The 27,704-nt window shown below is 39.8% G+C and overlaps 1 protein-coding gene across 1 annotated transcript; it reads left to right on the plus strand.

The window, feature by feature from the left end:
* The first annotated feature begins 254 nt into the window (after positions 1-254).
* On the plus strand, positions 255-27,413 carry LOC141986965 (uncharacterized). Its single transcript, XM_074952059.1, has 11 exons — positions 255-359; positions 2,841-3,012; positions 4,062-4,176; positions 4,897-4,973; positions 7,789-7,897; positions 9,631-9,730; positions 10,151-10,221; positions 10,950-11,046; positions 24,737-24,835; positions 27,076-27,170; positions 27,326-27,413. Exons 1-11 carry the CDS (start codon positions 255-257, stop codon positions 27,411-27,413), a joined length of 1,128 nt encoding a protein of 375 aa, XP_074808160.1.
* Positions 27,414-27,704: the final 291 nt, after the last annotated feature.

The following is a 27,704-nucleotide window of genomic DNA, read 5'->3' on the forward strand; positions in this document are numbered from 1 at the left end:
GAGGTCAGCTGGGCAGTTTACGCTAACAATTCCTTACTTTCTGAAGCCTGAGTTCAGAATTCTGTATCCCCTGAAATAACCAATCACATCACAGGCACCTACATGGACATTTTAGATTGAGCTGGGCCATCTCATTTATTTGGTTTCTTTATATTTTTCAGTTCTAGATGTTTCTTTTTCTATTTTTAGATCTGCACAAGTATTCTGGGGTCTTGTATAGTGACCTTAATAGCAACTGCTCTAGTTCCTGCTAGATGAGTGACCCAGGCAGAGAGTTAGACCAACCAGTACCACCAGACCATTCTGGAGTCCAAGCCGTCTATCAGAAGCTGGCCTTGCTGACAAAGCACAACCTAAAAGTAACTATCCTTTACAGCAAGGATTTTTTTTTAAGTGTTTAAGCACTGGTTGGCAATTCATTTGGTTACATAAAGGAGGCTCTCTCTGAACAAAACCACATATCCACATTGCAGCACTAAGCTTAGGGCTTCAACTAGCTCTGTAATAACACACATTACACCTAGCCCTGCAGTATTTTATTCTGGAGTAACCTGACAGTTTTTAGTTCTTTCCACTGTAGATCACTGTACATTTGCAGTATTTTATCATCAGAAGCCACAGCCCAGTCCCAAACAGTCTTTGTAGCAGATGTCCCATGGGTCACGGGCCATTTTTCATGAGTTTCCACTCATGAGGGCCAAAAGGTTGCTTCCCGTTCTTAAGGGGAAAGATTTACTTATTCAGCCAGGGGAGACCTTGCCCTGGTCATTTCAGGATCCTATTTTTGAAGCATAGGAGGAGGCCAGCCGCACAGAGAAGCACACACCAGAATACAGTGCAGAGGAAACTAGACTGAAGTTAATCTTTAAAAGGTCTGGAGGCAGCTAGAGAAAAAAAGCGGGGATGTAGTGTCTGAAGAAAAGGTTTCAGAGTAACAGCCGTGTTAGTCTGTATTCGTAAAAAGAAAAAAGAAAAGGAGTACTTGTGGCACCTTAGAGACTAACCAGTTTATTTGAGCATGAGCTTTCGTGAGCTACAGCTCACTTCATCGGATGCATAGCATATCGCGGAAACTGCAGAAGACATTATATACACACAGAGACCATGAAACAAAACTTCCTCCCACCCCACTGTCCTGCTGCTAACAGCTTATCTAAAGTGATCATCAAGTGATCATCAAGGAAGGCCATTTCCAGCACAAATCAAGGTTGTCTCACTCTTCCCCCCCCCCACCCACACACACACACAGACACACATACAAACTCACTCTCCTGCTGGTAATAGCCCATCCCTCTTTGAAACCTCTCTTTATAATGCGCATGATAATCAAGGTGGGTCATTTCCAGCACTAATCCAGGTTTTCTCACCACCACCACCCCCCCCACACACACCCCCTCCAAAAACCACACACACAAACTCACTCTCCTGCTGGCAATAGCTCAGTTTCCGCGATATGCTATGCATCCGATGAAGTGAGCTGTAGCTCACGAAAGCTCATGCTCAAATAAACTGGTTAGTCTCTAAGGTGCCACAAGTACTCCTTTTCTTTTTTCTTTTTTGAGGAAAAGGTGATTTTTAGGAGGACCTGGAGAGTAGAGGCTGAAAGGTTAGAGAAAGCAGAAAAACTCTATGCAGATCTGGATGGGTGGGGAGCATCATCTTCTGATTATGGTCTGTAACCTCCTCCTCTCCAGCCTCCCTGACACCAACAGGGCATCCTGCCATCAACAGAAAACTTCTGCTATGATCTTTCTTGCCCATTGTCCTGATTGTGTCACCACAGCCTTTGAATGCCTCCACTAGCTCCTTCTTCTCCATTACATGAAGTTGAAGCTTCTTATCATCACCTTCCAAGCCCCTCACCCCTTTGCCCCTCCCTACTTACCCACTTGGGTTTTTATTGTGTCACCTCTGCCCCCTTTTCTCTGCCATTGAATCTTGACTGCTAAGAGGATTGTTTTATGTGGTGCAGACTACAGTCAACTGCGCCACCAAGGTCTATACTCTTGTGTTTATTACCATGGTCCAGAGAAGACAGCAAACAAAAAAGATGAGAGTTTTACTTGACAGCAATATTATACATGCATTTAGCTAGAAAAGTTAATGTGCATTCTCACTCAGTTAGCATCCACTGATGCAATTACAAAATGGCCCTGGATGAGGAAGGCCAACTGAATCATCACAAGATTAGGCAGCTCCCCCCAGTCCCTCACTTCTGCAGGAGAACCTGGTCTATGTGCAAGTGGAACAATGAAATAGACAAGCTTGGCTTACTGTGCTAATTTAGTAGTGACTATATTGGGAAGAGATCCACCAAGAGCAAACATTTTCCTGTTATACTGGGTTAGTTGCTCTGCTTCTCCTGAGCTAACACCCATCCCTCACTCTGAAGTAACAGGGAGGACGGAACAAGCATTCCACTGCACACTATTTATTACTCATGTGGTAATAAATCTGTTTATCCAAACACATCTTATCCAAAAAGCACTATTTGCTGAAAATATGCTGCATCGTCAACCTGGAATCATTTGCACTGAAAAGTTCCTCATTTATCTGAAATGTCATTAAACTGAATAAGTTCTATGCACCCATTGTATTTGAATCTACAGTTGTATATATGGTAGTTTATAAATTACTTAGGGATTCTTCAGGATGGAAAGTACTATATAAGTGGAAGATATTATTGTTAAGGTGGTATTACCCATTTTTAGGCCAAGTGGTTAGCCAATATTTGGGGACCTGCAGGTTGTTTCTGTGGGCAGAAGAAATCTAAAAGTCTGGTAATACAAGGGGAAAAGTAAATAGGGATTTTCAGATTATTGCTATTTTTTTCTTTTCAGATACCTTCTTTTCATAAATACAACACAGCTTTCAGTGATGGGGATTTACAGCCTGCAAAGATAGTTGACCATTACTTGACAGGAAACGAACTTTACAAAGAGATCAAAAAGCACTATGGACTGTCAGGAGTGGACTCACTGAGGCAAATATATTCTGAGCATTTGCTAGAAGGTTAGTGGTATTGAAATTTGTTTCTAAGCACCATGGTCTACAATCTTGATTCCAAACAAAGTCAATGAGAAAGGATCAGGCCCAAAGTGAGGAATAACAGGCAATCCAACAGAGGAGTTGTCTTATCAGATCAGACCAGTGGTCCATCAAATCCAGCATACTGTTTCCTAAAGTGGCCAGCTCACATGCTTCAGAGGAATGGATAAGAAACCCCATTATGGAGGGAAATTTCTTCCCAAGCCTAGGCAGTTAATCGTTGCTGTATCCACAAGTACAGGTATAAACTCACTGGGCTATTCTTGTGGTAATTTCTGGTCCATTATGTTTTCTACTTAGCTCATGCCCTTTTTAGAAGTTGTCTGTAGAATTTAATTTAAACAACAATCTTCAGTGGTCGCCCTGAAAAGCATTCTGGTTTTGCTTTAGATAATGAGAGGTTACCGTGTTATTTACAGTATTGCTTATAATATTACCTTACACAGTAGACAAGATTTCAAGGGCAATCATTGTAACAACAACAAAATCAGCCAAAAGAGGACAAGATAATTCATTACAATATTGCATAGCTTTTCCCTCTGAGGCTTTGTACAGTTCACTTAATCTTTCTATTTCACTTTCCACAGCTGTAAAAATAGAGCTATTAGCTAATTTATGGGGTGTACTGAGGAACAAATGGTTAATTTTTAGGAAGGAAGGGTTAGGAGGATGAGAAGTGCTAACTTCTGTTTTCTGTTCTTCAGTTTTGCACTTATTCTCTGTAGAGTTATAGCATCTGATCGTGATCTCATCTATGCTGATTTTATACCAGTGTAACTCCACTGACTTCTCTACAGAGTTAGTCCTGATTTACACCTAAGAATGCAAGATCAGAATCAATTGTTTTGTCTTTTTCATATAGATCTGTAAACAAACCAATGGGGCCAGATCCTGCATTGTCTGTGCATACAACATTCTCAGCAAAGTCAACAGGAGTTTTGCGCGCACAAGGAATATAATAGCATTAGGCCCACTACTAACTTAAAGTTACTTAGTATATATTTTCCCTTTAGGGAACCAGTCAAATACAGCAGTTTCACTCCCCAGCCAGAGGATGATTGATTACATCTTGGCCAGGAGAAGTATTCAACGGCTTGAAAAGAAAAAACAAACGGTCAAAATGATCAAGTAATAACATTTCTGTTTTGGTCAAGCTTTCCGTAAAGTTACTTATGACACTTTATATTATTGATACCCCCCATGATTAATTCTCTATGATCTCTACAGACATCTTATGTAACTTTGCTATACTAGATCTTATCTATTTAGCCTAGTCTTTTCTTGAAAGGATGAAAAGAAATTGAGTTTTCCATTTTGGAAGAAAGCACCTTTTTGGAGGCCCAAAGAGAAATTTTAAGCTTTCCCCACATAGCAAGTAAGTATAGAAATGGTAATCATGCTAATCAGAAAAAATAGTTTGATCCCATAATAAACTTGTGTAGTCTGTTACTGGCATCCTGACTAAGGAGCTCTAAAGTAATTTAAGACAAAATTTGCTGCTCTTAATCTAGTTTTTACCCTTTGAAATATTCTCTGAAGGGGCTAGAAGACTAACAGCAGAGTTCGACAGTATGTGTATTGTGCATGTGTATTGTGTGCACTTTTCATTTTAATCTCTTCCATGAGAATGTTTCTATTTTTGCATTGTAGGAGCAATGGCTTTTGATTAATATTAGTCTTGTCGTAAATACTACCAAAGTAAAATTATACAGCAGTCTAGAAACAGGGAAAAATAAAACAACCCAACAACACTGAGTCTATTTGACATAGTGGAAGTATTCAGTCAAAATCTAAGAAAGAACCAGAATGCAACCTTTTAAGAAAATGTCATCTGTTTTGGTTTTCCAGAAAGCTGAATGAAGAAAAAGTGTGTTTGGAGAAAATGCTCCAGGAGTTACAATTAGAAAAGAAATCCTTTAGGCATGGTATGGTATCACTCAATTTACATGACTGTAACCCTTCTGCCAGGTGGAGCCAGCAGCAACAAGGGCTGGGTTCAGTATCTAGGGGGTCCTTTTCAAGAATACAAACCAAAACCGGCTCGAGCCCCCACTCAGTGACCTGGGGAAATTACACACCACTCTCTAAGAGGCAATACTTCCTCTCTTGCAAGCACAGAGTCTGAGTGTAGCAAAACCTTTTAATAAAAGGAGGGAAGTAACTCAGCATTAATTTGGGAAAATACTACAACTAGGGTTCATAAACACAAACCATGAGCAAAAGACCCACCCCCAAGTAAGTTGGGCAGTGTCCTTTTCCCCTCAGATTCTTAAGTCCAGCAACCCAAAAGTCCCTTTAACGTTATCGTCCCTTCTCTGTACCCCACTCACAGTTGCTGTCCTTGGCCAGTGCAGCCCCAGAGTTCAGAGGTTCATCCGCAGAATTCACCTCCCACCCTGTGTGGAGGCGGGGTGGGGGTACAGAGGCATCTTACATGCTCCACTGCTCAGGCACTCGCTCATTGCCCCAATGGCTGATTGCCATGCCTCCGCAGGGCTCTGCTCTGGCCCTCTCGACCAGACTACCTGCTGGCCGCTTGCCACACCTCTCCACCAGCGGCCCTGCTGGCTGCTTGCCGCACCTCTCCACCAGCGGCCCTGCTGGCTGCTTGCCGCACCTCTCCACCAGCGGCCCTGCTGGCTGCACCTCTCCATCAGCCACCCTGCTGGTCGCTCACCAAGATGTCTTCAGGGCCCCCACAATTAACACAGCTCTCAGTGATTCCAGCTGTTAGTGGGGGAGCCTCACTGCTGGTACACATTGGGCAGTCTCTTGCAATAGAGACATTCTCCCAAAGTAGGTCTAATACTTAGACTTAGGTATCAGTGATTTCAGCTCTGCAGCGTGTAACAGAACCCCCAATTGAATCTAAATTAGCTCTTTTATTATGTCATGGAGAGAGGGAGGATCAAATTGTGTCTAAGACCCTTAAACAAAACCCACCCTCTCTCAACTCATTGGGCTTTGGAACCCATGTCCCCTGCCTAGCGAGTGCTGTTCAGTTGAGCATGAGTCCCTTCATCGGGGTATGCCAGGCACAGTTCCGCTGCCCTCGGTTCACACAACAAGGATAACAACCCTTTATTACTCCTGCCCCAATAACAAGAAGACTGGGGATCCAACACCAGCCACAAGTGATCATTTGGGAAAGCAATCCCATCATGCTGAGCACCTAGGCAGGGTGGGTGTGTCCATGCAAATGAGATCAGTTTCTGAAGTCTTTTTCTCCACAGCTCACCACTACATGTCAGGGGACAGCTCATTCAGACTCTGCTTACATGACATTTATATAGAGCCTTGAATACCAAATATGATTACCCTGATCTAGATTTCTAAGTTAATAGGTTTCTTCTGTTGTTTATTCTGCCTAAATTCAAAACTTTTTCTGATTGCATTTTGATGTGCTAATATATGGGCTCCCTATGGTCCTGCTCCTGCAAACATTTATGCACATTGTCACAGTCCCAGCGTAACTACACCTCTGACCTCTTCATGGCCTCATTGAGAGCATCCCTATTTAGGCCTCTGGCCACCACCTTTCTCTGGGAGGGAACTCGCATCCCTCTCCCTGCAGATTGTGGATTTAGATTGCCATTCCTTCTCTTCTTCATAGTGATCATTTTAGCATGTTACTTCAGCACTGTTATCGCCTAAGAGCTATGACAGGGAGATGAGTCACCAGCTAGCTTTCACAAAACATAGTACATTTATTTAGGACAAAAGCAGTACAGAGAAAACATATCATGAAAACAATAAACAGTTTAGATGCATGCCTGTCCCACCTGGTGTCACCCATCTTCCATGTGGAGAACCTGGTAGGTTTCAAAGTCCTTCACACCTTTCCAGCAGGGTTTTGCCAATGCTGGTTAACGTCTTGCGTCAGTTCTTGCATCCAGTGAAGGTCACCACTCCTCTGTAGTAGGCTGTCCACTTTATACAATGCTCAGTTCTTTATCGGCTGGGCTTCCTGAACCAAGTCAAAACCAGGGGCAGTACTTCTGCAAACTAGTTAACCTGTCTAAAAATTTGCAGTAATCACCCGTATTCCCCTGCATGGCCATGTGGCATGACTCACAGCTGAGCCCACTCTGATTATACATTTAGTCAAAGGTTATTGCAATCAAGTTGTTAGTTTGCAGGGACTGGATGGCTCCAGGGATTTGTAATGGGTTAGAGAGCTTTCACCTCTAGACTGCCAGTTGAAATCAAGAGCTGGTCAATAGTTTCCACATATTACTATCATCTCATGGATGAAATAATTTGGTGGTCACACTCCAATTTCCCAGTAGACAAGCTGAAACCCTTCAGGAAATCCTACCAGAAGTGGTACTAACTGGCAGGCTTGTTTGCAGCTTCAGTGGAGAGGACAAAGACTGAAGAGTCTAGAGAGAGATCCTCTTGCACTGCAGAAATGGTTCCTTTGGGGCAGGCCTGAAGCAGTTTGTCAACAGGGAAATTTGGATAGCTGCACAGTGCTTTACCTGTTCTATGAGTAAAGAACATTAGCCTTAAGGGCTGTTAAATTGTCACCTTTCACAAACATTGACTTCAAATTATTTTTTTTAAATCTCATGGCTGGATTTTATTTTATTATTATTACTATTAGTTACACAGAATGCTGTAGAGATCTTATAGTCTGTGATGTCCATGTTTATGAAATTTCTGGAAAATGTGTATGGTTAATTTGTAGGATCCTGCACAAGATGAAGCTCCCTCTACTAATTTATGTTGTGCTTTTAGATTTCAAAGTGTCTCCTCGAGACATGGAAAATAAAGGTACTCTTCAGAATCGAATCCACTCTACAATGGAGTGTTTGCCTGAACTAGAGGCCAGAGTCCAGAACCTCAGGTAGGTTTCTACTTGATTTTCTCTACTGATGTAAAATAAGAATTGGGGCAAAAATGCAGTATTTCTAAGACTACATCTCCATGGAGAGCGTTACTTTACTAAGAACTTCCCTAAAAGTTGTTATGAAGGTTTCTGATTAATTATTAATTCAAGTTCCAAATTTATGGCCCAATCCTCTGCACAATGGCTATCTCTGTGCATAGACCTTGGATTGAGGTAAACAGCAGTTCCCCAAGTCAAGCAGCTACAGGATCTTGGCTTGGGGCCATTTCTTTGTTATATGTTGCCTCTTGAAGAAATATTTGCTGTAAGCATTTGTTCCATTTCATTTGAGAAATAACTGATGTTTGCTATATTGTGCATCTGCCTTCAGGCTCTCTGGATCTATGATTTCACGTCATATCTTAATTTTACCATTTCACCTCATAGTCACGTCACAATTGACTTAGTAGCTAAGAATATGCACATATTTCTCAAAATGATAAATCTCAGTTGTATTCTTTATATTATAACACATAAAATATACACTAAGTCACAATGTGTGTAAGACTGTAAATATGTGAAAGATGATAACATCAGGGTGAGAGATGTGGTATATGGGAGTATAATGAGGATCTATGGCATGAAATTTACAAAGAAAAATTTAGGCTGAATATTAAGAAGTTATCCTGGCAATGAGAGAATTAAAGTCTTCGAGAGATGGATAGTGAAATATATAAATTAGGCCATAGAATACTAAAGATGGTCAGAAATTATTCAAACAAAATGGTTTGTCAAAATCATAACTTGTCAAAACCAGTCCTTTCCCATGAAAAATATCTCTACTTGAAATTTAAAAAAAAGTTTCTAAATTGTTGAAACTTTCTGTTTCAATATTTTTTACATTAAAAATGCTAGTTTTCCAGTTCAAAATGACTTTTTGTATAGAATTTGTAGCTAGTTATAGAGAAAAAATGTCAATATCAAAATGAAACATTTTGAAGTTATTGAAATGAAACGTCAGTTGACCTAGACCAATTCTGGAGGGTGGAGGAGGATCACAATTCCCCCCCCCCCAATTTTTGACTTTTTATAGATTCACAGATACTAAGGTCAGAAGGGACCATTATGATCATCTAGTCCGACCTCCTGCACAACGCAGGCCACAGAATCTCACCCACCCACTCCTGCGAAAAACCTCTCACCTATGTCTGAGCTATTGAAGTCCTCAAATTGTGGTTTAAAAACTTCAAGGAGCAGAGAATCCTCCAAGTGACCCATGCCCCATGCTACAGAGGAAGGCGAAAAACCTCCAGGGCCTCTTCCAATCTGCCCTGGAGGAAAATTCCTTCCCGACCCCAAGTATGGCGATCAGCTAAACCCTGAGCATATCCAGCCAGATACCCAGGAAAGAATTTTTGTTCCAATTCAGGAAAATTTTCATGGGACAGGAGAACCATTGCCCACCCAGCTCTGTAGAATAGCCTTCCAAAAGAAGCCCCGTTGCTTGGGACTGGACAAAATGCTAGAAAATGTACTGTGGTGACCCATCCTACATTGGCAGGGGGAATGGGCTTCCAATAGCTGGTAATAGATATTTTAGCCAGAACAAGTTTTTGGTTTTAGAGGGCAATTGGCTCTTTATTTAAAAAGACAGAAAGGGGCATTTAACATGAGTAGCAAGAACTTTTTTTTTTTTTTTTATATTTTTGATTATGCAAAATAAGCTTAAATGATGATATGTTACTGCACAGAGAGGAGTGTTATAGAGAAGATCAGAAGAAGCTAAGGCCTTACGTTGGAGAGTCCTTGTCAGTTGGTGCTGAGCCCTATCAGCTACGAGACATGAAAATGGTTTGTACTTTGAATTTCTTATGACTTTTTTGTACTGTTAGAAAACCCAGCATTTGATTCCATTTGAGAAACTAAGAATTAGAGTTGGTCCTGAACCAAAATATTCATCTGAGGACTCCTGAACTTTGGAAAAATTCATATCCCGATCCAAATTTTGTGCCTTTAGCTAATCATTAGTAAGGCTGTTGTTGCATGTGTCTTTAAGCCAAAACTGTAGATGGAATCTAACTGAATGGCTTTTAGGACTAATGTTGATCAAACTTAGAAAAAGACAGCTTTTTTTAATCTGCTAAATGGTGATATAATAGGTAAATTTAGAAGAATAATTAAATCATATAACACAAGAGCCTCTGAATTAAAAAGATTTTTTCTAACAATGTGGTTAGCAATTTTACAAATAAGAAATATCCTGTCTCTAAGGTTCAAGAACTACTTGGTGAAATGGTGGAAGATCTGATGGATGACTACATAATACATGTACCTCAAGACATGTATCCTTGCATTGTAGAATATTCTTTCGAGCTAATCAGCGTATACTTGGCAGATTACTTTCAAAGCCTATTGTATGTCCAATTGTGTTTTAATGGTGGCTTCCCACACTGCTTTGGTTTCCTCTGGATTGTACAACTGAATATCAATCAAAAGAGAACAACAGTTGTAGGAAAAACTGCTGTCCTATTTATCCAATGCAACATATTTCCTTAGTGGGAGATAGACCAATGTCAAAAACTAATTCACATTGTTAATGTATTTTCATCACCTCAGAGGTTGTTTTCAATGTTTCTTTTCCCCATCCAAGAGCCAGCTTACCCTATCTTTGTTATCTGAATTTCACAAAATCAAGGGACAAAATATATCTAACAGTTTTGATGAGAACGTGATGATTAAAGAAGGGCCCAAACCAGAACCTCAAATCCAAATACCCCCAAAATTATATTAGTCAGTTAGTCCCTACACTCATGTAATGTTTATTTGACACAAGTGAACAGACATTGGGACAAAACCACAGTACAACCCCACTGTCTTCAATGGTGTAAATGTGGACAGAACGTATCCCATTGTGGTGCCAGAACTGGCTATGAGAGCTCATAACTGGTATATGGTAGTAAACTGAAACACACAATGCAATCAGAATTTTTGGAACCTCAGCAGAACATGGCTTTTGGCAGGTTATAAACATTTTATCATTTCTGCCTGTGTATTCCATGACAAATTCCAGACAACCGGAGTGTGAAAAGGATAAACGAGTCAAGATACTTGAGGAAATGTCATTTGAAAGAGCAGTTCAGCTCATCATGGAGGAGTTGGTTTTGGAGGTCAGTATTTTTGGATCATTTTGTGCCTGGCTCTCACCTATCTTATGTAAGCAAAGCAGCTTGTCTTTTAGTCAAGAATCTGCTTAATGAAGGGATCACCTTTGGTCTGGGGGATGGGGAGGGCTGAAGAGAGTTTAGTGGAAATCGGCATTAAACTTTCACAAAATATACAAAGCTCTCTTTCTGTTCTGAGACACTATGTTTATTTTCCACTGCCATAAATGCATTCAAAAATAATTCCTTCTTAATCTGAGTCTTCTGTTTTATTGCCCTGTATTTTTCTTTCCTGTTGCTTAAATTTCCAGTCTTCATTACTGTGGCATCTGAAAGCCAAATAGTTAAACTGAAATTGATGTCTAGTCTTTAACCTCTGGTTATTTTATAACTATTTTCACATTACCAAGTAAATCACAAGCCTGTAAACTAACCACTAAAAATGTCTTCTGCAAAAGTCTTTTGTATGCATCTCTATAGCAACATACAAACCTTTAGTTTTGACTGTGTATATTCAGTATAAACCTGTGTTTTTACACGCTAGCACATTAGGTAGGTCACTTTCATTAGTTATCTTTTTTGACAAGGCAGCAGCTGTTGCAGGTTCTGCAACTAGAAGAAAAGCAGTGAGGGTCAAATCCTGAACCCCACATTAAACTCAAGCGAAGAGGATTAAGGCAAAAGGGTTCCATGGCAGTTGGGCTGGATGTAATCCTTGGATTACAGACCATTGAGGGGCAGGGACAGTACCTCTAAAGGTACATTGCATCAGCATATCTTCTTACAAGATCATCAATATTACCAGTATTAATTCATTCCACCTCAGACCTGGCAGGTAAGTAAGTATTTGATAGATAGCGAAACTGAAGCAGGCAGAATAAATGACTTGCCCAGGGTCACATAATGAGTTAGTGACAGACAGCAATAGAACCCAGAACTCCTATATTCCAGAACTATTTAGTTTTAAACTATTTCTTTATTTAGAAAGTTTTAACAGGCTTAGAAATCTTAGTCACCTAAATATCAGAGACAAGAGTGAACTTTTGCACAGAGAAACATTATACAGTAATATAATCATTGGATCTCCCTATTTAACAGTATTACCATGTTACACAGTGAGCATCTTTACACTGCCCACATCATTTCTAGTAATTTTATTAAATTACCAAGACCATGGATCTGATCGTGCTTCCACTGAAGCCAATGACAAGCTTTCAATTGATTTCAGTGGGAGCAGCATTGAGTTCAAGACACTAACAAAAATGTGGGCTTCACCAAAACGATGGTTTGGTTTAAAATATTAGAGAATCACAGGTTAACATGCAATTATAGTCGGAAAGGCAATTCTTTAGAAAATATTTTGGATTCTATAATTTATTCTATCTCAATTATTTTCACGTCAAATTTTGCACAGTTTAAAAGTCAAAAGATTATTTTTTCTTCGGTGCAAACTCAACCTTGGATCTTTTTCATCTCTTGCAAATGAAACCTGCAGACTGCAGACAATTCCTTGTTTATTCTAGTGATGACTTGATAATAAAATGAAAGCTATTAAACTAAAGGATATCCTTTTAGATTCTCATTGTATCTCAGCTGACCATGCAGTCAAAATCAAATAGTTTTTCAAGGAAAATTGAGTGAAGGAAATGAAAGATTATCTTAATAGTATAGGTAAGAGAAGTTTTAGACTCTGCAATGAAATAATTATGTTGGAAGCCTATAAGAAGATATAATATTTTGTGCCAGCACTTTCATTATAAACTCCTAAAATCAAAAGCATATAACCTGAACACAAACTAAACCCCTTTTGTTGAAACTTGCTATAGAAGGTCTCAACCAAGATTAAATGTTTAACAAACATTGGCAATGTCATCTAGTGGTTAGAGCAGGGATTGGCAATATTTGGCAAGCGGCCCGCCAGGGTAAGCCCCCTGGCGGGCTGGGCCGGTTTGTTTACCTGCCATGTCCACAGGTTCGGCTGATCACAGCTCCCACTGCCCATGGTTCACCGCTGCAGGCCAATGGGGGCTGCGGGAAGCGGCGTGGGCCGAAGGATGTGCTGGCCGCAGCTTCCTGCAAACCCCATTGGCCTGCAACAGCAAACTGCAGCCAGTGGGACTGCGATCGGCCAAACCTGCAGACATGACAGGTAAACAAACTGGCCCGGCCCGCCAGAAGGCTTACTCTGGCAGGCCACGGGCTAAACATTGCTGATCCCTGGGTTAGAGTAAGGAATTGGTAAAGCCCTACCAAATGTGCAGCTGTAAAAGTATACAGAAGTACACAGCGTTTCTCAAACTGGGGATCACAACCCGAAAGGAGGTTGAAAGCCTATTGCAAGGGGGTTGAGGTATTGTCACCCTTACTTCCTGGCTGCCTTCAGAGCTGGGCACCTGGCTAGCAGCTGCTGCTGACCGGCCTCCCAGTTCTGAAGGCAGTGCAGGAGTAAGGGTGGCTTGGTATGAACATATCTGTGAAATTTGCTATTTATGCCATGACCAACCCATGAAAAATGTATGATATCTCCATGACTTAAGTAGACCTCTAAGAATTAAGAGTCAGGAGACTTCGGTTCTATTCCCAGAACTGCGACTGAGTTACCGTGTGCTATAAAGCTGATCACTTAAGTGCTTTGTGTCTCCATTTCTATCTGTAAAATGAGAACCAAATGCTTAAATGCCTTTGTAAAGTGCTTTGCTTTGAGATCCTCAGATGAAAGGCTCTGTGTAAAGTGTCAAGTATTATTGTTATATCACCAAAATGTACTGGTGCTCTAGCAAAACAGAACCTCACTTGGTTTCCAATACCTGTATTGGCTCTGGAGTAGTAAGAACTTATTTTTGTTCATCAAGTAAGCAGCAAAGACACAGGGAACAACATTCAGTATGTTGATTATGAGACTATTCTTCTTACCAAGTTCGTTTTCAGGTCATAACTATATTTTACATAAAAGAAAACAGTCTAATATAAATGTGTATATTGCTGAGCGGGATGTCTCATTTTTTAAAAAATTGCAGCTGAATTTGGATTAAACCTGTCTTTGTATACTTCAGGAAGGACACTGCAAAATGAATCAATGAATAAATAAAAATAATTATAAAAATTATTCAGTTTTGCTTAAGTCTGGATGCTGTATTAGGGAGATTGCTATTAGCAGTGATAGTTGAGATGATATCGGTACATGCACCCTCTTATTTTATCATTACTATACTTTTTCATACAATCCTAAATTTTGCTGTCCTACGAAAATACACAGCACCATCAACTATGCTGTGGTAGCACCCATAGTGCAGACATGGCCTCTGTTCGTTGGCAATTCTGTATATGTATCCTGGTTTTTCTGTCAGACACATTTTATGGCATGTAATAGCTTAATGCAGTATCTTGTTAAAAATAACTTTGTTTCATTCTGGCACACAAGCATCACATTCACATACCATAGGTATTACCAGGTAATAATGTTTTGGCTTTTAAAATACTGTTTCTGAGTTTGTCATCCTATCCACAGCTTGTAATTCTTCTGGATAAATATGCTTCTGATTTGTGATGGTATCCCTGGTGACAGTTGCTATAGTGCTTCCCAGGATTTCATTTCTGCTCATTCTTCAAAAGTAAATCTTTGGATATCTCTGTGGGAGGCTCTGAGTTCCACTAACCTCAGATTTTATTGGCTTTACTATTCTGCCCCCACTCTGGAATAATCTTCCTGTATATGTCATTATCATCTCTTTCATCTTGTTCCCATCTAGCTTACCCAAAATGTTTCTACCAAAACAGTCTCTCTCTCTCCTAATCTAGGACCATACCACATGCCCGTTCAGATTCCTTTACTGGTCCCTGCTTGCTTTCCATCTCAAGTTCAGGCTACTCTCCCTTAAAACACCATAAGGCCTTTCCAATCAAGTCCCACCAAATACTGAATTTTAAAATTTATTTAACCTATATTAAATAAAACATTTAAAAATACCAAGTAACTAACAAAAAATGTGATACTAATTTCCTCAAGTGATCTGCTCTACACCTCCTGCAAGACCAGGTCACTGCTCACTGTGTATACAGATGTCTTTCCCTCTTTACCTATTCCTACTCAACAAGGTCTTTTGTAATTTTTGTTGTTGTGCTCTTGATCTAACTCCTGCAGCCCAATTGCTGATGGAACTACTGGTGTAAGGTCTAACCACACAGAGCCAAGTCTGCCACATTTACTCATGGTGAGCATGAGTAGTACCTTGCACCATGACTTAGTCCCATTGAAATTAAAGTTGCAGAATCACTGTAACCATGGCAGAATCTGGCCCATAAGAGTTTGCAGGATCAGAGGCATGTTATCTCGCTAATCTATATAAAATGTCTATTACCAGCATTTTAGGGCCAGGACATGATGCCTTTACTCACAGTGAATATACCATACTCCACAGAGTAGTCTTTTTATCTGATTGTAATAGTCAATGCACCCTTGCTGCTCTATATAAATTATCCTCTTGTTCAGGGCAGGGTTTGAATATTTGAAGTGATTGAGAAAGAGACAAAAATTATTCCCATAATTTCAGAACTGAATTTCTGAAACTGTTTAACCAAGAGTAAAGAACAAATTTACCATGAAAAAAGGGCAGTGAAAGAACATTAAGGTTGGGATAGAAGTTAATGAAGATGAGGAAACTCTCAGTCATGGTTGGGCATAGCAGGACAAGCCTATATGTGGAAAAGCTATGCAATAACAGTTTACAACTACTTTTGGGAAAGACTCTGATTTTAGGCACAGCCCTGAGCAAGGGTGGTGCACAAATTGCACCACTTTAGGAGCAGCCCTGGGAGGCATTGTGTCTCTGACACAAACTAAGTCACTATATCTCCCCTGGTTCCTCCTTTCTCAGGGGAGGCAAGATGAAACAGTAGTGGGGTTCACTGCTGGTATCTATACCAGCATGGTTAGGTATGTTGGCCAACAGCTATAGACTTTGCCTATTTCCCACCCCACCTAATCCACCTGCTCAAGTGGTGGGTGGTGCTAGCTATCTGAATTGAAAGCCCATGTCATTGTAATTTAAACTGAGGCCATCTGTCAACTACTGCACCAAACAACTTTTCAGAACTTTTCAGATTCAAAATATCCGTATAGAGGCAAAAAGGAATTGGGTAAAACTGTCTGTTTTAAAATGTTCTAGGAATGGGTGTATTTTTAGGTTTGCAGAACAAAAAACTAGAGACAGGCTTATGCTAACTCCCTGATCTTAAGCCCCTAAGCTTTATGGTCAGGGTGGTAAGGTCTTTCAGGATCCAGATGTGAATCTTGAGGCATTGGCCTAACTAGACGAAAAAAAATGGAAACCAAGCAATCAGGCACATGATATTTATCAATAAGCTTCTGCCTAAGTTACAGTTTGAATCAAAAGGGAAAAACACTGTGTTAGCAATCCTTTCCTAATTAAACCACTCAGTGTTTAGTTTATTTCAAGCCAAAATAGAACGTCTCGCATAACTGGCTTCTTCTTTTATTTTGTATTTCTACCTCAATATAAACTCTTGTCATCCAAGAGGAAATTTCCGGAGAAGCTAAAGTCAACATTTATAAACATATTGTAGCAGATTTATTTTAAGACCAATTATATAATGTGTGTCTCTTGGAAACACCCAATAAAGATTTATAAATACTTTAAAAGAGGTATAAGTGCTAATGAAGTAAATGGACCTGGTGCACTAAAAAGAGCCAGCCAGGCGCCATATAACCTTCCTTACATAGTTCTGCCAATGCTCCTAAAACGTGACCTGTAACAACCCTTCTTTTCCAGTGATAGGACTCGTGTGATTCAAGATCACCCGGGGGATTGTTTGCAACCTACACACCAGCTTTGAAATGTCTAGATTCCAACCATGGTCCAAGCAGTGAATGAAGAAGATTATTACATTAGCTGCAATGTTTTTGATACACTGGAGGGGTATGCGGTGGATAGGGCAAGTAAAGATAGAGGAGAGGATATAGAGACAAGAGCACAATATAGGGACAGGCTAGTTGGCTATTAAAGATGACTGTTAAGGCTGGTATGCTGGAGTGAGAACAGAAAGATTAGAATATGGAACTGATGATAGGACCAGTTGAAGAGAGAGACTGTCTAATTTGTGCTACAATTTCACTGACTATCACAGCAGCAGATGGCAGGGTTAAAGAATAGATGGCAAAATCAGTTCATTGACAAAAGTGATCAAATGGCAATAATCAATGTATAAAGTGGTTAAACACAACAAAAGATAAATGGCAGATCAATCAGATGGAGGGGGATCAGTTAATATGGCAGAATCAGTTACACAGCAAGAAATAATCAGATGTCAAGATCAGTCAGTCAGCTGATAAAGATCTCAGACACTAAAGTGTGTCAAAAGAAAAATCAATCAGCTATATATCAAAATCAGGTAGGTGGCAAATGTAAGGGCAGAATTATTTCAGTATCTGTAAACAAAAAAACCCCAATAAGTCAGTCAAATGGTAAAATCCTTTTAACTGTTCAGGTTGTTGCTCACTTTCAGAATCATCAGAAAATATTTATTGTGAGAAATTATTCTATGTCTCACGCAAAAGGTCTCAGACACAACACGACAAATGTTGTGGTTTTGCAGCCACTCACTCATCTATAGTAGAGTTCATTTGTTTTTTAAATGCTATGTAACAGCTCAAATGGGAACCAAGTCCCAGACCCTCAGAAGCATTTAGGTACTAAATCCCCACTGAAATCAATGGGACTTAAGTGTCTAAATACCTTTGAGGATCTGGGGCCAAAGGACTGGTGCTTGGCTTCGCAAGACCCTGAATTAAACCACGTGCATGAAGCTCAGATAGATTCCGCTACCCAACACATCTGAGGACCGGATGAGAGTTTCGCAGCAGCGCAGGTTGGGGACATAGGTATTGCTATTTCGTTGTGTCAGAGGGAGGGAAAAAAAGATTTGCCAGTGCTCCTAGGGTGACCAGATGTCCCGATTTTATAGCGACAGCCCTGATTTTTGGGTCTTTTTCTTATATAGGTTCCTATTACCCCCTACCCCCATCCTGATTTTTCATACTTGCTGTCTGGTCACCCTAAAGTGCTCCTGACAAGAAGCATGAGTATATGGACAGCGCAACTGTCTGGACTAGTCTTTTGAGAGAAAGTGTGTGTGTGTGTGAGATTTTTTTTTAGAAACCCCTCTCTCTTTGACTTCTTTTGTTGTTAATGAAACTGTACATTCTTTTGAAGATGAAATAATTTTAGTCATCCTGGTTTTTTCTTTTATGTCCCTGTTGCATTCACATTTAAGTTAATTAAAAGCATATTTGAGTCAATAAAAGCTCTTTTATGTAACACGTTAAAAAGAAACATCCAATATAGCCTAAGTAATTTACAGTTGTAGAAACTGAGTGCCCCAAGGGTCGGTCCTCGGGCCGGTTTTGTTCAATATCTTCATAAATGATCTGGAGGATGGTGTGGATTGCACCCTCAGCAAGTTTGCAGATGACACTAAACTGGGAGGAGAGGTAGATACGCTGGAGGGTAGGAATAGGATACAGAGGGTCCTAGACAAATTAGAGGATTGGGCCAAAAGAAATCTGATTAGGTTCAACAAGGAAAAGTGCAGAGTCCTGCACTTAGGATGGAAGAATCCCATGCACCGCTACAGACTAGGGACCGAATGGGCAGGCCACAGTTCGGCAGAAAAGGACCTAGGGGTTACAGTGGACGAGAAGCTGGATATGAGTCAACAGTGTGCCGTTGTTGCCAAGAAGGCCAATGGCATTTTGGGATGTATAAGTAGGGGCATTACCAGCAGATCGAGGGACGTGATCGTTCCCCTCTATTCGACATTGGTGAGGCCTCATCTGGAGTACTGTGTCCAGTTTTGGGCCCCACACTACAAGAAGGATGTGGAAAAATTGGAAAGAGTCCAGCGGAGGGCAACAAAAATGATTAGGGGACTGGAACACATGACTTACGAGGAGAGGCTGAGGGAACTGGGATTGTTTAGTCTGCGGAAGAGAGGAATGAGGGGGGATTTGATAGCTGCTTTCAACTACCTGAACGGGGGTTCCAAAGAGGATGGCTCTAGACTGTTCTCAGTGGTAGCAGATGACAGAACGAGGAGTAATGTTCTCAAGTTGCAGCGGGGTGAGGTTTAGGTTGGATATTAGGAAAAAAATTTTCACTAGGAGGGTGATGAAACACTGGAATGCGTTACCTAGGGAGGTGGTGGAATCTCCTTCCTTAGAAGTCTTTAAGGTCAGGCTTGACAAAGCCCTGGCTGGGATGATTTAGTTGGGGATTGGTCCTGCTTTGAGCAGTGGGCTGGACTAGATGACCTCCTGAGGTCCCTTCCAACCCTGATATTCTATGATTATATGATTCTATGAGGGCTGTGTATTTATCTTTCCTAGTGTTGCAAAGTTTTACTATTAATGTGGCTGGTTTTAAACAACAATCAAGGTATCTTCATAACCCAGTGTTTTAAATTCTTTCTTTAAGAAAGAGCCATTTGTCTTTTCGCCTCTGCTCCCATTTAAATTCACTTTCTTCCCATGTGATAGCAGACAGTTGGTTTTTTGAGCAACTGGTATTTTTCTCTTAAAATCCTTGGTACAGCAGGGATTCCACAGTTTCACTGTTCTTGGGATTCTTCCCCATCTAAGTCTGTTCTGAATTGTTTCTCTGGAACTTCTGTGTATACCCCTGATTATATTTTCTGTGTTGAAAGTATTCAGAGTAGCAGCCGTGTTAGTCTGTATCCACAAAAAAAACCCAGGAATACTTGTGGCACCTCAGAGACTAACAAATTTATTAGAGCATAAGCTTTCGTGCACTACAGCCCACTTCATCGGATGCACTGAATGGAACATATAGTAAGAAGATTATATATATCTATATCTATATATATATCACATACAGAGAAGGTGGAATTTGCCATACAAACTGTAAGAGGCTAATTAATTAAGATGAGCTATTATCAGCAGGAGAAAAAAAAACTTTTGTAGTGATAATCAAGATGGCCCATTTAGATAGTTGACAAGAAGGTGTGAGGATACTTAAGATGTGGAAATAGATTCAATATGTGTAATGACACAGCCACTCCCAGTCTCTATTCAAACCCAAGTTAATGGTATCTAGTTTGCATATTAATTCAAGCTCAGCAGTTTCTCGCTGGAGTCTGTTTTTGAAGCTTTTCTGTTGCAGAATTGCCACCCTTAAGTCTTTTACTGAGTGGCCAGGGAGGCTGAAGTGTTCTCCTACTGGTTTTTGAATGTTATTATTCCTGATGTCAGATTTGTGTCCATTTATTCTTTTGCGTAGAGACAGTCCGGTTTCGCCAATGTACATGGCAGAGGGGCATTGCTGGCACACGGCATATATCACATGGGTAGATGTGCAGGTGAACGAGCCCCTGATGATGTGGCTAATGTGATTAGGTCCTATGATGGTGTCACTTGAATAAATATGTGGACAGAATTGGCATCGGGCTTTGTTGCAAGGATAGTTTCCTGGGTTAGTGTTTTTGTTGTGTGGTGTGTGGTTGCTGGAGAGTATTTGCTTCAGGTTGGGGAGCTGTCTGTAAGCGAGGACTGGCCTGTCTCCCAAGATCTGTGAGAGTGAGGGATCATTTTTCAGGATGGGTTGTAGATCTTTGATGATGCGCTGGAGAGGTTTTAGTTGGGGGCTGAAGGTGACAGCTAGTGGCGTTCTGTTATTTTCTTTGTTGGGCCTGTAATGTAGTAGGTGACTTCTGGGAATGTTGAAAGTTGAAAGTAGTTATCCTTGCTGATCTTATCTTAAACCATTTAACATTTTCATATACTTCAATTAAACCCTCCTTCAAATCCACCCTTTTACATTCCTTCTCTAGGTGGTATAAATGAAAGGTCTTTAATTTACCCTCCTTGCTCCTTTCCTCTAATCCACACTATCCTTCTCAGTATGTTTTCCACTGGAATGTGTTGGGTTTTATTAAACAAGGTCAGCAATACTTTTGTTGTTTTCAATGTAATGTGGTTTTGGAAGAATAATAAGTTTTGCCTTTTCATGGAGTTTAGAAAGGAAGTTTTAACTGTGTTGACCTGGCAGCAGGGAAGCACTGTTGTTCTGATACCTTATTTTAACTTGTCTAGAAAACAAATAGTTTCTGTTTCAAAACCCCAAATGTATACTGCCCCAGAAGGGAGTTGGTGCTTTATTAGAGACAGATGGAAATTTCATTGGAAAGTCTGCAGGTCAGACCTTTTTGATAAATAACAAAGAGTTAGAATCAGAAATTAAATAAGGAATGGTTCTATGGGGAAAGTAATTCACTTCCAGAGAGCTGTGTTTAATTTAGAGATGGGCTCAAGGGACAAAATTCTGATTCAGGCCCAGATTTCAAATACCCCCCAGTTTGAGATGTTCGGATTGGCATGATGGTGCAATCCAATGTCAACAGAAGAGGGCATTTTAAAATGGAGATCCTTGGCTCTGCTGGAGCTGTGCCAATTTACACCAGCTGCAGAGAATCTGGCCGAAGAAGCCAATTGACCTATGCCAGTTTACATCAGCTGAAGAGCTGAGGCCTGAAAAGTTAATAGAGCTGCACTGATGAACAACAGCTGAGGATCTAGCCCATTTTGGCTCAGAGAACGAAAACCAAAAACCCTCCAAAAATAATGAAAAAGAGGAGTATCCTAAGTTGCTTTGGTGTGCAAAACTCCCAGTGACTTCAGTTGGAGTTCCACGTCCAGCATCTCAAGAGCAGACATACGGCCAATCAAAATCTTGCTCTAGGTGTGCTGGGAAATGATAATACCTGTTTTTCCCATCTTTTGCTCGAACCCTTATTTTATATTTGTTTTTAAAACAGTGGACAGAGTAAGGAGAAATTGCAATTAAAAACTAAAATAAGTGCATTAGAAATTTGTTGATGTTTGCCTTTTTTCTTGCAACAACTACTGAACAATTATGTGGTGTTGTTTTTTTAAAAAAAAAGAAAGAAAGATTAAAGCTTCCCCTGGAACCAGAAGCAGAACATTTCTCTGAGCTCAGGGTTCAATCAAGATCAGAGCTATAGTGAGTCGGAAGGGAAAAACAACTGCCCTCTGCATACACATGCAGAAGCTACACTTCCTGCCAAAGCCATTATCTGATCAGATAATCTGTTAACTAAACTGTTAACAAGCTCACATCATAGGAAGGAGATTGCTAAAAGCTGTGAATGCTACTTTGTGGATGGCAAAGCTGAGGCAATCATTGTAAAGGAAGGACTTTGTGCGGAGGATCAAATTTCATAAAAGCCTGGCTGGCACTTGCTAACAAGAGACCAATAGTCTAACCAGGCTATTTCTAACTATTGATTTGTGTCCTAAAAACCTAAATTCTGGCCAAGGATCCTTCAGCTGTCCCAACACCTTTCATATTTCTGTACATACTATAATGGATTAACCGTCCATCGGGGTGCTCTCCATTGGTACTTCATGTCCTTAGATTGCCTGCTTCCTGCCATCCATCCCAACCCTTCACCTGTAAATATACTGTATCACTCTCTTTCATTCTTCAGATTAAAATGGGTGATTTTCAGCCCTCAAAAGTATGTTATTAAGAGTTAATTTAGTTCTGTCTATTCAGAAGAAGCCACTTACCAGCCACTGCTGGTTCTTTGAGACTCACCTCTGTGCATTCACAGTTGCAGGAGTCACTGCTAGGAGGCAACTGCTAGCAGTGGGAATTCACACAGGCCCCCAAAGAACACCTGCTCTCTTCTTATCCTAGGTCTTCACGTCACTGTGGATCCCCACAGAAATTGCAGAATGCCAAATCAGACACCAGCCTAGATCTTTAGAAGGGTTAGAGCTGGTTAGAACTCAGAATTTCCAACATTTCAAATTTTGTTCTCATTTCAAATGAGAACAAAAACAATTTTTTCCTGCGAAATGAAAATATGTTAAACTAGTTTCTGGTCAATTGGCATGTTTTGTTTTGATAATAATCAAAACTTTTTGTTCCTCTTTTGACTTTTGAAAATAATTTGTAAATGTTTTTAAATTAAAAAAGTTTTAAAAAAGTTGTTTTGAAATGAGAAATCAAAATGTTCCATATGGAAAATGTCAAACCAGAATGTTTCAGCATGATTAAAAACACTTTGCTTTGATTTTTTTCACTAGGAAATGTATGTGAAATAGCCGTGTTTCCACAAACATTTCAATTTGGACAAAATGGCATTTTCTGATGGAAAAATATCAGAAAATTTCCAAGCAGCTCTAAGAATGATACTGATGATGGGCTATGACTAGTGTGCACCTATTCCATTTTTTTGTATTCAGGTGACATGGACGTTGGTACACTCCACTTCATATGGAGAGATGACTGGCATAAGGAGGCTCCCAAGAGTCTAAGCCTGCCACACCATTACTTGATTTTTCTATTTCTAAGTGTCTGCTTTGTAGGCAGCTCTTGCCTAAGTCTACCAACAGTCCAAACTATTTCACTGTTCCAGAATGAGACCTTTTAGGGGAAAGCACATACTTTCCACCATCTTTAAAGTGGTGGGTGCCATGCAGAGAGTCCAGCTAGAATGACAGGATGGGTGATCAGAATGAGAAGAAAAACAATCCACATACCAAGTAGCACTCTGTAACAGGTTTAATTCATGCTGGGTGATTAATACTGTCTGGGGATTAGACCCGGCACACATAACTTGACAATTTCGTTTTGTTTTATGCCTGGAAATTTTTAGAATAAATGACATTCCACCTCAACCTCTGCTCCCCTTTCAGCACTATTCTGTCAAACAGCTTTCAAATAGTTTATTTTAAGACTTCTAGGAACATTTTGTAGAGTTGAAAGGCATTTTGTAACATACTGTATAAACAAAGAAACTTCTCAAAAAAGATCTACAAAGGTGTATTCCAAATAATTTCATTAAAGTTTTTATTGCTCGGTATTGTTAAAAAAATATGTTTTAGATTAAAGGGTACACTGAGAAAAATTAGATAATTTTTGCTATTATATTTGCTCGTTTAAGGCCCCAATTCAGCTAAGCACTTGAGAGCATGTTAACTTTAAGCATCTAAATAGTTCCACTGAGATCAGCAGGAATTTTGCTGGAGTATAGACTTCAAGATTAGACATCTATGCCTGTAAACTTAAAATTTAATAAAAATCCAGCTGTTTTGGGGTTAAGAAAAAAGAAATATACATGATAATCACAATCTCATCCTTCTTTCTTAGACAGTGAAACCTATACAAATCATCATGATTATTAGGCACTCTTCTGTTTTAGTTGACAACACCAGCATATCCCCGATTTTTCTGCGTACAATTCTTTCACATCTAATAGAAGGACATCTCCTTTAAGCACATTTTAAGCACATCTACTCAGACATTTTAGTCTGAGTAGTTGTTTAAAACAGGTTTCATTGTATTTTGTGTTCATAGGTAGCTGGGCTAGGGATTTCTTCATGAAAGTTTAAAAAATGATAGTTAAATGAGTCTTTTGTTGTATTCTAAAGAGGGGTTTTGTGTGTGTGGGTGTGAGGAACTGTTTTACAAATAAATCTGTTATAAATGAAAAAAAAAGAAAGCAGTCCAGACCCTCAGCTTCATCCAAAGAATGCACAGAGCAATTTAAGAGGAGGATGAGGAGCAATGGTGGCTTCTGCAAAACTTTCATTAGACACGTCATTTAGAGACTAGTGATTAAGGGTATTGTGTTCCAGGTAACGTCTGAGATGGCAAAGAAGCTGGGGCAGGAGACATTCACTGACAAGAGCACAAGGTGGACTTTAGGTTTTGACATAATCTTCAGAGCCACAGAAGTAAGCAATAAAGATCAGAAGTTAATTTACATCATAGAATACAATATGTCATGTGTTTTATGTTATGGCACGTATACAATACTAGCGCCGTGCACTTTTTCTTGCGAATGTATGTACCATATCTTAGGTATTTCTAGATGATATCTAGAATCCACTCATATAACTTTACTTTTTCAAAGAGTTGTAGAAGCTTTACATAAACAGCACTTTTTGGGTTGGGGGAGGGGTATGGGATATATGTTTTATTGAAACTGTACAGTGGTGTATATGATGGACAATAGGATACAGTCAGATATAGTGTATCAAGCTATTTTATTCTGACGAATAAACTTTTTGTGGTAAGTGGCCTCAGGCATCTTAGTCTTATCATGAACTGTCTTTTCGATTAATATTACCTAATGGACTGCTGGCTCCTTGAGGCAGTGACTAGAGACACTAGATGGTGTTCAGTTCGGTCACAGTTTGTTCTTTTAATCCTTCATTCCAGCCCTCACTCCATCCTACAACAAAGCTTTATGGGGCCTGATTGCTGAGGTCACAAGATTAGCTTTTAGAAACCACTAATGTTGTACATACCTGTCTTCCTGGTAATCTGGGAGACTTGAATTAATATTATGAGTCACATTATTATTCTGACCACTCATAGCTGCCAAAAATAGTCATAATTTTACCATCCTATGACTGAGTATGTTTTTGTACTTTCTACTACACCCTGGTTCTCAGGTGACTTCATATGCCTGGATATCCATTCCCTCACACCACATGTAGGACTTTGACATAAGACACCAGCTTTGCCAGACTCTTGTCCTTGTCATATTCTATGTGATCTGATGGCAGAAGTGCCCTCCATCTGCTCACCAAAGTCTATCACTTGCCTTTGGTACTTTCCTGTACTGAGCCATGAAGCACAGAATGAAATGTCCCAGCTGTAGGAAATGCTCATTTGATAATTAACAGATAATGGTAAGCAACCACTGGAAACAAAAACAAAGCTGCATTTTTTACCCCACTCCTTGATTTTGTGCAGACCTGGATAGATGACTTGTTAGAGAAGAACTTTAATCCCCCACATACATTTCTTTCACTCTGCTTTCAGCGACCACCATGCTCTGTTTTTCCTATGACATTTAAAAATACGCCTTTGGCAGCTTTTCAGAGACAGTCCATGTGTTCTAGAAAGCTGCTGCTGTGTGGCTCACAAGGGTAGTAAACAGTTGTGTAAAAGCAAGTTCTTGGACACATAATGTTTCATGAAGAATATAAAATGGGGCCCACTCTGCTGAGCAATGCAGTAAACTAATTTGCCAACTTGAGCACTGGCTAACACTCATCCCAGATTCATTCAATGACAAAGACCTTCACATCAGAATTGCAAAAAAGGTCATCTTTCTCTCTCTCTCTCTCTCTCTCTCCTCTGAGCGAATAGTGTTCTGTAGATATTGACAAATGAGTGTTTCATGTACGAAACTCTCCACGCTTTGAGAACAGTATGTCTGCAAGGCAAAAATATACTTATCCATGGGGTAGGTAGATTAAGGTAAACACCAGCTCCAGGTGCTCTGCTTTTGTGCTTATATTGGTGTGTGCTGGGAATGAATGAGTCTCTGTTTAAATGCTGCAACATGGGTGTCATGTTCTGGTTTTCTTTCATAATTAATTCCATGTTAAGCTGTTCCCCATCTCTCAGTCATTACTAAATTAGCTACCTCCAATGCTGCCTTTGATGCTACTGGTCCCTGGGGAGTAATCTGGATTCTGCTTTCCCCCCTCCCTCCTACCCCATATGTTGATTTTATCACCTTATTGATGCTCAGAATTGCTCGCATCCCCACGGAGAGCCCTATGATCATTCATTCATTCTAATTTATATATTTTTCTGAAATGGTTCTTAAATTAAATCTTATTACTTTATCCAGAAAGCAAGATCTGATTTTTATATGTCTTCTTTTTTATAGTTTGGAGATTCAAAACCCCACCTGCATAACAGAACTGTTCAAATAACTATTTTAGATTTTTTTAAAAATTAAATGGAAAAGCAAGAGTAGGAAGAAATCATATACACAAAAGGAAAATTAGTGGAATTTGTATAATAAAGATTGATAATGCATAAGAAATAAATACAGTCCTATCCAAAGTGTAAGGGATGAATCTGAGAATAATTTCGGAACACTAGAATGACTAACCTTCACGGTTGGAAATGTGGAAGGATCGGCAATAAGTAGTGTTATTTTTCTCCTTAGGAAGCAAGTAACGCCAGGAAGCAGAGAGAGAAAAATCAAGATGATGTTCAAACCCATTTTATCCTACAACAAATCAAAGTTCGAGATCACCACAGGTACATGACAGTGTAAAATGAAAAAAAAAAATTGGTTATTACAGGGCACTCATGAGAAATGCCTATGAATTTCCAGGGTGAGAATTAGTGTTTTGCTTTGGTATATTGAGCGAATCGACTAACCTATACATTTTGTTTTCCTCCTTAATTAACAGGAAAGAAATGTGGAAACACACACTGGAGGAACATGCAGAGAATGCAGATGTGCAGAAAATTGGCTATATTGATGGTGGGTTGGCATAACTTCAACACGTTTATCTATAATGGCCCAATTCTACTCCCTTCCTCTTTACTGGGAAGAGGATCATGCCACAAATTAATTACCTAGTTAATGCCAAAATGCTATCTTAAAGACAGTAATTTCATATTAAATACATATGAACATTCAGTGGTATCCAAAATATTGCCTGAAGCATCTAAATAATCTTTAAAAGTCATTCATATACCTACATTAAATTTATTCTGTTATTCATTTTCATTTATGACTCACAGCCTGATGGAAGGATCTTTCAAAAATCCTATGGGGACAGGCTG

The sequence above is a fragment of the Natator depressus genome, chromosome 4, assembly GCF_965152275.1.
Source record: "Natator depressus isolate rNatDep1 chromosome 4, rNatDep2.hap1, whole genome shotgun sequence".
NCBI lineage: Eukaryota > Metazoa > Chordata > Testudines > Cheloniidae > Natator > Natator depressus.